This window comes from Lissotriton helveticus, chromosome 6 (assembly GCF_964261635.1).
Source record: "Lissotriton helveticus chromosome 6, aLisHel1.1, whole genome shotgun sequence".
Classification (NCBI taxonomy): Eukaryota; Metazoa; Chordata; class Amphibia; order Caudata; family Salamandridae; genus Lissotriton; species Lissotriton helveticus.
Genome location: NC_136067.1, coordinates 1,258,715,568 through 1,258,727,791, shown reverse-complemented (window position 1 = coordinate 1,258,727,791; position 12,224 = coordinate 1,258,715,568). Strand labels below are relative to the sequence as shown.

General features: G+C 47.0%; 2 protein-coding genes across 2 annotated transcripts in view; one reads left to right on the top strand and one right to left on the bottom strand.

The window, feature by feature from the left end:
- Positions 1-12,224, bottom strand: part of IGF2R (insulin like growth factor 2 receptor) — a 1,933,894-nt gene that overhangs the window by 1,919,200 nt on the left and 2,470 nt on the right. The window lies entirely within an intron of this gene.
- LOC144763409 (uncharacterized) lies at positions 9,481-10,468 on the top strand. Its single transcript, XM_078648981.1, has one exon. The coding sequence runs from the start codon at positions 9,487-9,489 to the stop codon at positions 10,342-10,344; it is 858 nt and encodes a 285-aa protein (XP_078505107.1). The 5' UTR covers positions 9,481-9,486; the 3' UTR covers positions 10,345-10,468.

Below are 12,224 nucleotides of genomic sequence, written 5' to 3'. Positions count from 1 at the left end.
TGCACTTTCATAATGCCGGCAATAGAATGAACGCATTGTTAGCAAGCATTCATTTAGCACAAAAGTCATTACAACGTCTTGCTTTAGAGGGGGCACATTGGTGGATTGGTGTTTGATTTAAAGTCCAACACCTTCCCTAATGTTGCGCAGACTGGAGTTAGAATAGTAAATCATCCATTTCCAAAGTCCAGCACCCCTCTAAGGCAAGGCCTTCTAACGACTTGCGTGCTGAACATATGTGTACTATCGACTGGTTTGTTCTATTGACGGTGTGATGAAGGCGTGTGTGCTAAACGCATTCGGGATTCCATCGTACATTCTTCTATCATATGTGCGCACGGGAGATAAACGATAAGTTTGTTAAAAACATACTTACTAATCAAATAAATTACACCAACTTGCAACATTTTTTATTCCATCCCACAGAAGTTGTAAGACCTCCAAAACACATTCTGCTTTATGTCCTAAATAATAGTCTTTACACATTCTACACTCACTTGTAAGCAAAGGGTGACATTTGCAGCCCGGATGTGCAGGAAGCAGTTTACTTTACACATTTCCTCACTGATCGCTTTGAGTCAGTAAGCCATACCACAGTATTGGGCAATCACAACCAGAATTCAAAGAGATGCAAAATATTTTTGGTGGTGCTGCCTCGGTCGTTTGAGGCCGAGGAAGCACCCCTGGGTTTTATGGCGGCCGGCCAGAGGGTCCGGGTGTCTCGTTCCTCACACTGGGCTGGAGCATCTGGAGGTCCTCTTCCCTCCGTGCTCACCCAGAATGAGAGGTGACCTCCTGCCAGCTGGACCTGCAGTGTCTTCCGGCCTACGTCTGAGGCTGCGGTCTCACTCAGGTTCTCTCTGCGAGCTGCTGCTGAAGCTCGGTCCCCGGTTGTGGCCTCCTGGATCCACTGCTGTCTCGCCCTCCCCGACCTGCCGGGTCGTCAATGGAACTGCTGCCCCCCAGCACAGCACATCAGGTGGGGTTGACCGGCGATAGCAGCTCCTGTTGTGGGCCAGTACACCCCCCCCCCTCCTTTTTACTGCCTCCTTTGTTCCACTGTTGCTGGCTCGAGGGGCGCAGCAGACGCCTTCCCCAGACCCCCCCAATGACGCTGCTGGTTTTCGGACGCACCTCGAAAATGAATCCGCCTCCTGCGGTCTTTACCTCCTAAGTGTCTGCTGATTCCTCCGGTCCAGTTTGGCTCCGGTACGCTGCATGGCAATTTCGTGGAAGGGCCGGCTTCCTGAGAAGGCGAGATGAACCAAGATGGCGGTGGAGAGTATTGACAGATGTCGCGCCATTAGACTGCACGCAGCGTGCCTGCCTTTGGTCTGCTCGCGATGATGCGCCCCTGCCAGGCTCACCCGGAATGGCAGATCACTGCCCCCTCACATGAGACAGAACTTTCAGGCGTCGGACCAGACCCACTGCCCCGCTTGATAAGCTGATGAGGTCCTGAACCCCCCCCTAAATGTGTGTGTGTGCCCGAGTCTCAGGACGCCATAGCACCCACTGTGGGACCTGACTCCTGCTCCCACCTCGCCAATCCTCCACCAAACTTCCCGTTAGCCTCCTCTCACTGGCAGCTCACTAAGCTGGACTCGTGTCTTTTAATCCAAACCTGAAAACAGCCTCAATCCCACTAATAATCCAGACCTGTGGGCTTAACAGGAACGCTGATACGTCCTTACCACCAAGTCCACCAGCTTATGCTAATATCTTGGCAATTATATACTGTCGTTTCCCTTGATCACTGCCTAACCTCTACCATACTGTTGCTACAGACTTCCTAATGTTGGCTTGAGCCCTTGATGCCCTTTGTATTATTCTCATTGTAGTTTTACCCCTATTGCTCACGATTTGTGTCCACCATCTCAACCAGTTTTTCACTATATCCTCAATCTCTCTTTCTGTCCCTCTCTGAATCGAATACTCCCCTATTTTGCTCGGATCCCTCTTCCGTCCCCTACTCCTACCTATTACTTCACTTGCACAGGTTCTCCAAAATGTGTAATGACTGACTTACCCACCTAACACATGACTTCTACTTATGGCTTCTCCTCCTTCCAAACCTATCCTCTCACTCCTTTCCCCTAACGTGACCACCCTATCCCCCCTCCAATTCCTACCCTACTCATTCACTTTAACCCTGCCCCTATTCTGACTCACACCACCCAACGCCTCAGACTAAGTCTTTCACCCTCCCTCTTTTACCTACACTCCTAGCCTCCTTAATACAACTACCTTGCCACCACTCTCACACATCCTCACTACAGCAGAATTCAGTACCAATCCACAGGACTCACCCATCACTAGACATGCCCCAAACTCTTGGTCCATCCTCTTTCCTCTCAATCTCTCCAAAAACACTAAAAGAAACTTCAAACACAAACTACTTATTGGCCACCATGAAACCCTATTTGTTGATAACTACCATAGTCTCTCCTCCATAATAAAAACAAACTACATTTTTTACTCCAAAAGCCCCTCCAAATGGAAAAACAAAATTCTCCACCACCTCCCCATCACTAAATCATGTAAAATCCTGTATGGTTTTAAATTGTCCAACATCCCCTGCCACACTTTCCCCGGCAAAATAGACATCTCAATCTTCAAATCTGGTAACATTCTAATTCAGGCCTCAAAAAATCACCTCACCATCTTTGAGCAACACTTCAGCACATTATCTGACCTACTATCCACCCCACCTCCTAACACTGCAACCTCCCAAACAACTGACGCACCCTCACCGTCCCCTTCCTTGCCCCCAGTCCCTCCCCTTACTGGCATTAAAACTACGTGTGATGACTCTCTAATCCAATCCTCCAATCTCCCCCCTCACTAGCAACCCTCCTCAGCCGGACACCTCAACAGCAAGCCTAATTTCCCAAACCCTTTCTCTCTCCAATGACCCCCCCTCCCACCTCTAGACACACACCCTCCGTAACTCACGCGTTCCAGCACTCTCCTCCCGACTCTCCTATTATTCAACACCCTGTACAAATTTCACCTTCGCCAAACTGCATCCCCCCCACTAGACATGATGTTATTAGCCAGGATGGTATTTCTCCTCACTCCCCTCAAGATCTCTCGCCACCTCATAATTCTTTGCACTCCCCTCCAGATGACGAGGACTCCCCCTTGTCCAACAACTGGGAACGAATCCCATTCACCCCCGATCTCCCAACCCAGACACTGCACAGACCACTATTCTTGGAAAATTCAAAGGCTAATCTCACAAAGACCCTATCAAACATCGAAAGCTATCTTCTGACCCTATTGTCTGAACTCTCCCAACTAAGGAAAGATTTTAACTCTCTCTCCTCTGAAATCCTCCTAAACCGGGCGGATTCCCCAAACGTAGACACACAAAGCACCTCCAGTCTTCGACAATGGAGAACCTTCCCTTGTTGCAACTGTGCCCACTGACCCCCCCGTGCCTCTAACCATCTCACACCCTCAGACCTCCTCGACCTTTGTAACTCCTACCTCCCCAAATATCAAACTGACCCTCCACTCAACCATCCCTGTGATACTGGGGGCGCACAGGACCCCTCATTCCCCGGACCCCCAACTCAACACTACCCATACGTTCCCCCCACCCATAAACAACCCGAAACCCCTCACATGCATGTTGGTCAACTGCCGCTCAGCTGTCCAGCATGGGACAGAAATAGCTGAATCCATTCTCAGCGAAGACATCGACATTGCCTTTCTGATGGAAACTTGGCTCAAGGCACACTCTACACCTATACTTGACCTACTCATCCCACCCAGTTACTGCATACTCAGGAAAGACAGACAGGAGAGAATTGGAAGTGGTCTAGCTATCATCTTCAAAGTGAACTTAAACTCTCGCTCGTCAAGCACTCCGACCCTACCACCTTTGAATACCTCGGTGCAGAACTCAAAATCCAGGGCGCGCCTCCCATTTGCATAGACAATATCCATCATCCTCCTGGCGAATCCCTTCATTTCGCAGAGGAACTTTGACCTACTCACCCAGTGCACTCTTTCAAACTCTAAAAATCTCTTCCTTGGAGATGTTAACCTCCACTGGAATAATATCAAAGACCTTGCTATTGACCTCCTTATGAACCTTCTTGAGATTAGTGACCTTAAGCAAATTTGTCAATCTCCAACTCACACTAAAGGGGCTACTCTTGAAGCCATCATAACAAATAGCGATTTAGCCTCCCTCTCCAACATTGTCCCCATCGACTGGGGAGATCATCATTTCATCCTCTTCGCGATCACAACCACCACCCGCCCCCCCCTTCACTCAAAAAAGCATCAAACATAAGAAATTGACCAGAAATCTTCATCTTGTCGTCCCCCCCCCCCCCCCCCCCCCCCCGGCGAACTTGAAAATTAACTCAAAGCCCAATTCCTGCTCGCCCCCCTCTCAAAATTGAGACTCCCTCACCGAACATTACAACAAGTCGGTTACCAAGGTTCTAGACCAAGTGGCCTTTCCCAAAATGAAACCCCAAAGAAACATTCCTTCCAAATCCTGGTTCAACTATGATCTCAACAACGAAAGACTCTCTCTTAGACAGTCCGAAAGGACCTGGAGGCAATACCCATCCCCCTCCCACCTAGCCCTCCTCCGATCCGCTAGGTCCAACTACAAAAAACACATCCTCAATGAAAAAGCCTCCTTCTTCCAAACGAAGCTTGATAGGGCCAAAAATAGACCTAGAGAACTATTCAGCATCATCAAAAATCAAACATCCTCTGCCTCCCAAAAGCTGATGGCCAAAAATGAGAAATGTGAAGAAATTGCAAATTTCTTCCCTGATAAAATCACTAAAATAGATCAATCCTTCCTCTTAAAACCCCTCCCTACCAACCCACTACTTTCTTATGACATTTCTCATGAACCACCATCCCCATCTAATCATCACCAGGTCTCTTCCCATCTCTCATCCGTTTCCCTCCCACCGAAACCCAACTCCTTTACCCCCAGCAACTAAAAAACAATGCCACTTGGCATAATTTTCACCCAGTCACAGAACACAAAGTCTATAATATCTCTAAGCTTAAACCATCCTCTCACACCAAAGACCCCATGCCCTCTAAACTTGTCCAAGACCTTAAGCAGAACATCGCCCCACTCTGGACCACCATTATAAACTCATCCCTGACCTCAAGGTATGTTTCCGCCTCCCTCCAACTAGGTCAAATCGCACCCATCCCCAAAAAAAACCCAAACCCCAACGCAGATCCCAATGACCCCAATAACCTCCAACCTATCTCTAACCTCCGCCTTCTCTCCAAAGCCCTTGAAAAATGTGCCCTGCTTCAATTGGCTCATCACATAAACACCTTCGACCTCTTTGACTCGCTGCAAAGCGGCCTCAGAAAAGGATGAAGCACAGAATCGGAAATACTCAACATAGTAGACGATATTCATCACTTACTTGACAATGGCGAAGCCTGCCTTCTCATTCTCCTCGACTTCTCCGCTGCCTTTGATACGGTTAACCACACTGCACTACTTAACACTCTTAAAGACCGTTTTGGCCTCAATGGCCATGTCCTCAACTGGTTCACCTCCTTTCTCCAACACAGAACACACCAATTCAAAAATCAAGAACTGCCTCTCTAACCCCACTCCTATCCCCCTCTGTGTCCCACAGGGATCCATTCTCTCCCCCGCTGTCTTCTACCTTTTCATGGTACCCCTCACCCTCATTCTCAAACAAGCTGGAATCAACTACCACCTCTATGCTGACGATACTCAACTCTACTATAAAATCAAATCCCACTCGGATGTGCTACACCTCAATAACACCCTAATTAAGATCCAATCATGGTTCCACGAAAACCATCTCAAACAACTCTAAAAAAAACAGAAATCATTCTCTCCTCCCCTAAAAACAACCCACTCCGCATACAAAACTGGATGTCTGACCTTAATGCCCTTAACTGCTCTCTCACCACCTCCAATTCAGTTAAATCTTTAGGCATCACCATTGATAACAATCTTGCCCTTACCGCCCACATAAAAAACACAGCCAAAGGAGCACTCTTAACTCTCCGTCAACTCAAAAAAGTCAAAACCTTCATACCAATAGAGGACTTCAAAACTGTTGTCCAATTGCTGGTCCTGTCGAGAATAGACTATGGTAACGCTATCCTTGCTGGAACTCCCAAAGTCCATCTTGCACCACTCAAAGCTGTACTCAACCTAGCTGCTAGACTTATCTCGGACTATAAATGTTTCGACCACATCTCCCCTGCACTTAAAACCCTCAAATGGCTTCCTGTTTAAGGCAGATCCACCTATAAGATTGCATGTATCACACACAAAGCCCTTCACCAAAACACCCCACGTCACCTCTCAAACAAGCTTCAGAAAGCGGGCTGCACTCGCCCAACAAGGAGCATGAATGCCCTCATTCTCATCCCCCCCTCTAATAAAACAAGCATTTACAATGCAACTGTTTCGCCTTTGCAAAAGTTAGAGCTATTGGCATAGTAAATGACAAAATTTGTATTTATGTGTTGGTTTTGAAAACAGATAAATAAATGGAATTGTCATTTACAATGTCAATAGCTTAATCTCTCGCAAATGCCCCACACCCCCCCCCCCCCCACAGAGAGCCCCCCCAGACAGAGCCCCCCCACACACACACAGAGCCCCCCACACACACCGAGCCCCCCCACACACACCCACACAGAGCCCCCCCACACACAGAGCCCCCCCACACACCCACACAGAGCCCCCAACACACTGCGAGCCCCCCCACACAGAGCCCCCCCACACACTGCGAGCCTCCCCCACACACACTGCGAGCCCCCCCCACACTGCGAGTACCCTACCTTTTTTAGTCTCCTGTTTATTTTTTGAAACGTTCTATTGAGTAACACGTTTCTCATGTAAAGTAACTGGTCCTATAGTACAGCACTCTGACACCTTTGGGTAATGTCCGCGCTATATAAAAATGCACTAAATAAAAAAAAACTCTGTGCTTAGTTTCTTTGGGAGTCTGCACCTCTCTGTTCAGATATATATATATATATCTGGTGTATGTTCCGGATTATGGATTCTAGCGTTTACTCCGTGGTCTGGATTCCAGCGTATCCCGTGTCCTCCTGGTGTGTAACCTTCCGTGCCGGTGTGTTCTGGAGTTTATTGCACACATTCTTCAGGCGCAAACATACCCACAACAGCCACACATTCATCCTGCACGACACACACACATGCATTCAGAGAAATACCCTATATACTGCCTGAGCTCCCAGCATGATTAGTCTCCTTGCTGGATACACACGCATACATAACCATGCATATTCACACACATACAGCCATCCAGAGGCATAATAATAGTGCAAGAGCCCTAAGCAAGGTAACGTAACCTAGTAGGACTCCGTGGAGTATTTAAAAGACTCCATTGTGGGGGGGGCAATGGACCTCTCACTCACCTGTGACCTCATTCTTATTACACTGCATTTGCATACTAGTGTACTAGTGATAGCGACACCAATTTAATTATCTCAAACACATGCCATGCTGCAAAGAAGTGCACCGATCCTGCGGAAATATTCCGTGAAAGAAAAAATACACCTCACACAGATAAATAAATCCACGCTGCAGACACACCCGTGCATGGTAGACAACCTCCCAACACATAATACAGCAGAAGCCAAACTGCAGGGGATGGTGACAGCAGGGAGGCGGATGGGGAGGTTGGGTGTTTAAACTCCCGTCATGAAGGAGATGCCATGAGATATGGGGTAGTGCGGGGGCTGTCCGTGTGGATGAGATGGGTAATTGCAGGTATTGGTGCTAGTTGATGGACAGAGGACGAGTAGCTCTGCATTCATGAATGGAGGTGCGGAAATTCTACTTATCCAGCCGAGCGCCGTAAAGCGCCAAAGACAATAAATGGCACAAGCATAAAGACATATTAGAGGAAGTAGCATTGATAGAACATGTTCTGGAGATAATGGGTACAAATAAGTGCAACTAGGTAGATTGGGGCATCAAATGAAAGAGGCTGCATTGTGATCAAAAAGATAGCAACATTTCGCTAATTCAAACAATAATGGCTAAACAAGCATTAAGCACGGGCACACGGACAGCGGGAGGGGGGGCGGTAACGGGCACACGGACAGCGGGAGGGGGGGCGGAACGGGCACACGGACAGTAGGAGGGGAGGCGGAACGGGATCAAAAAAATAGTGAAAATGGCAAAGAAAATAAAAGTGGCTGCAGCAATCCGGGGCGTCACATGCCCCCCGCGGTCGGGCTCCGTGTGCACATGATCCTGACGTGGGGTGCGAAAGGGCCTTCCAGGCGCTGTGCAGGTGCCCCTCCCGTGAGATTCAGCATCCCTCCTTTCACGGGGGGGGGGCGGGAACAAAGCGCGAGGGGGGGGTGCAGACTCACCGCGTTTCCTGAGGAGAACGGAACATCTAGAGCATCCGCTCAGCCCCAGCTCCACGAAAAAATGGCGGCCGCATTGCCGAGAAAAAAAAAAAAATTTACCAACCGCTCACCGCCGCATGACGATTTCAAAGGGGCGGAAAGGGAAAAAAAATAATAAATAAATCGGCGGAACACCCACCAATCGCCTCTGGAAATAACGGACAGTTCTCTGTTCCAATGGCTAGCCTCCATTTATGGAGCTAGCCAATGGAACAGAGGGGCGGGACAACACACACATACTGTAGACATAAGATTTCGCCTGCGTGAAAAGCTGCGCAGTGCGCAGCTTTCGACAGGCGAAACCTAAAAAAGAAATGCACACAAGCTCGCTCCTTCTCGGGTAACGCTCCTTCCATATGGAACTCGCTGCCTAAAGAATTAGGCTGCAACCGCTCCTACATCAACTTCAAAAAAGACCTCAAATTGTTTCTACTCAACAAATTCTGGGGTCAATAATACCCTTCTCCTACACCGTATCCAACCCTGCGCACATCAAGGCTCCCCTTGCCATCCAACTCTCTCACCCCCTCACTCTACCCCCCAACTCCCCTCCCTCATGCTACTCCCTTCTCCCTCCCCTAGCAACCCCTCCTTGCCCCCACTTTGACCTCTAACATCTATCCTATCAACGGTCTCCCTCTAATCTCCCACCCCCCTTATCTCCCACTCTCCTTATCCCCTACTTTATCCTCACCCTGCCCACGTCCTCACACCCATCCGAACCTAACTTCTCGCTACCCACATGAGCTTATTACTATTTGTCCTTTGTAAATAACATTCATATTTATCTGCCTTCCTTATTTAGGCTCTTATTGCAATGTTTTTGACCAAATGTATCGATTATTGTACCTCCTCACAACTGGAGAACATGTCCAGGGATGAATGATGTTGGTCACCAAGGACATGGAAAGTCTTAGAAGAACAGACAAAGCTCTTCTTGAGTGTCTGAAGGGAAAACAGTCGGAGTTCAGAGATCTTGTCCATTTGCAGAGAGTGATACCTGACTTTCAGCTACCCTGATCCCTCAGCCACAACTCTGGTCCGAGTATGCCTGTACCTACTCCTAGATCCCAGATTAACCATCAAATACCCTACCTGCCAATTTCTGAAAAGGGCAAGAATCAACAAACTTTGAATATGAAGGAGGAACAGACCAGTTTGGTGAAATTGGTGCCCCATGGAGAAACTTCTGTTGCCAGAGCTGCCCTGTGCTCACCTCAGAAAATGCAAAAGGGCAGTTCATACATTTGTAAAGATCGGAAGAGGGAGGTTGTCATCTCCCAACAAAGAGAGCCTAAACAACAGAAAAAAAGCAAATACCAAGCACGAATTGAAGACCGCATGCACACAGAGAAGCAAGCGATCCCTGTGAGCCTTGTTCAACGAGGCAGGAGAGATATAGATGAGCCAGTCAAAAATACAGCGTCAGTGGATTTGGAAGCCAAATTTTCCACCCAGAAATTTCCTTCTACTGGTGCAGTGGTCGAGCGGTTACAGCCAGAGCCTGTACACTACGAAGAACATTTACTGGATGAGGGGAACAATAGACAAAAGGAGAATGCTATTAATGAGATGCATAAACCTAAATCGATCCTAAACATGTCTCGCAGTTTGGATGCCAATAAAGGGGCTGGTGTTGTGATGTTTAAGTCTAATCTTGAGCCCTCCCCAGTGAATCAAGGCCCCTGGACTGATCGCCCCCTCCTGGGCTATATCTGGATTGCAGGATTGTTGGAAACAGACTTCTCTGTGGCTGAGAAATCCGAGCAGTACTTCTCGGAGCTCAACGAGTTCAGAAGAGTGAACAAAGAAGAATGTATCCATGCACGTTACTTTGATTCACAGGCACTGAATATTTCTTCTGAAGAGGAGGACAAAGAAATTTCTCTTGAGCCGCATGAATGAGTTTATTGCTATAGGGTCAACCAGCGTTTATTCCCGGTCCCATTGGATCCAGCAGCAGCTTGTCCTGTTTGCAAAACTTGAAGACCCAAACAGTCCAGCAACATAGAAGAGCCGGCCTATGTGAGAGTCAGCATTCCCAGATCGACCTTGCTTCCCCCACATAAATATAAGATTAATCGTCGCAGAAGCTTCGACCCCTCGGACAGCCTGGCCCTTCCCTCTCATTGCTTGGCTGGCTGGGAAAACACTGTCCTTCTAGTGAGCTTGCGGTCACTGGTCTGGACCTGCGGTCTTCAGTGGAACCCAAAGCTGCGGATCACACTACGTTCTCTAACTCAGACTTGGTGTCACGGGTATCAGGCAGTTCTAAGTCAGATCATCTTTTGAATTTGTCCCGTTCTGCATATTTCCAGCTAAGCAGAGCAGCAAGGTCTGGACTTCTCCCAATGTTGGATTCCTCAGTGGCCTAAGTAGACTGAAACTTCTGTGGAAAACTTGAATCCTCATAAAGTAAACAGAAGTGTAGTAACCTCTGGAACAGTAAGAGCTGTGGCACCTGAACTATTGCACCATAGCCTGGCATACATATTCCACACAAAGAATGGTTAGTAATGTTCATAACCTGGACATGACATTCTTTTACTGTTCTGTTCTCCTCCTCTATTGTTATCCTTTGTTTACCTCTAGCACCTTCACTCTTGTAATTATGCGGCCATGAATGATATTTTAAGCTGGATTCATTATTTGAAGATGTGGGAGCTAAATTAGGGCCAAATGTAATAAAACACCTCATGCAGTCAAACTGACAATTGACCAATCAGTTGGAAAAATCGACAGTGACTAGTCCAGGCTAATCGTGATAAAGAGGCATCATCCGTGTGTAAAGGAAAGGGGCAGTTGAGAAAGCAGTTCACATAAGGATTTTTTAGGATTGCTGTGGAGTGCTTAAATTCAGTTTCACCGGAGGACAAGTTATCGTTTTAGTCTAGTTAGGGTCTTGGACCATTGTGGAATCAGGTTATGAAGGTAAACGAGGAAACTTTCAGTGTGAGATGGAGCAGGTGGCTGAGCAGATGGGGCCGCTCAAGACAGAGGTGGGGATTGAGGTTGCATTTCTCTTCTTTGCTGTAAATCACTTTGCAGCCAATATCTGAAACATTGTTCTACTGTTGGGGTGAGAGTGGCGGTTGGCTTTTATGTGAGTTTATTTTTAATCTAAAGAAACAGATGGTTAATTTATGTGTGCTTTTTTACAATAAAATGTGTAATAAATTATAAGTATCTCCTCATACTCCTGTAAAGTGCTCTGATACCCCTGGGTCAAGCAAGTGCTATATAAAACCTTTTAAATAAATACATTTTTGGTAAGAGCAATCATTACAGATGACCTACATGCAGGGAATGTATTCTGTCTTGTGACTCCAAAGGAATCCTATTGGAATAGTTGATTACTCAACCAAAGGGACTTAATTGTCAAAGAAATATTAGATGAAACTTAAGGCCACAAACTCATCCAGCAACTGCTCATGTGTTATAGCTAATAATTTTGCTGGAGTCCAATAGTCATGCGCTTTTAATTTTAGCGTTACACAGTTATGAAAATTGCTTATTCACAGTCATTTAGCAGACTGAGAGTCCATCCTGACTTTTGGTAATTTCATTACCAGCATACAAATATGATTTTGCATTGTTGGAGAAACAAAAAAGTGTTTTTAGGAATCTCTCGTATACGAATGCAGCATTGAGAGAAAGATAAATGGAGGTTCTTTAAAAAAAAAAAAAAAAAAATTTAAAAAGGAAAAAACACCCTTTAGGAACACCCAACTCTTTTAAATAAAATGTGTCAAATCTTTGCAGCATATATGCACAAAACAAACTTA

Excerpts from the sequence above, each read along its gene's own strand:
- LOC144763409 (XM_078648981.1), top strand. The coding sequence starts at position 9,487 with ATGCCTGTACCTACTCCTAGATCCCAGATTAACCATCAAATACCCTAC.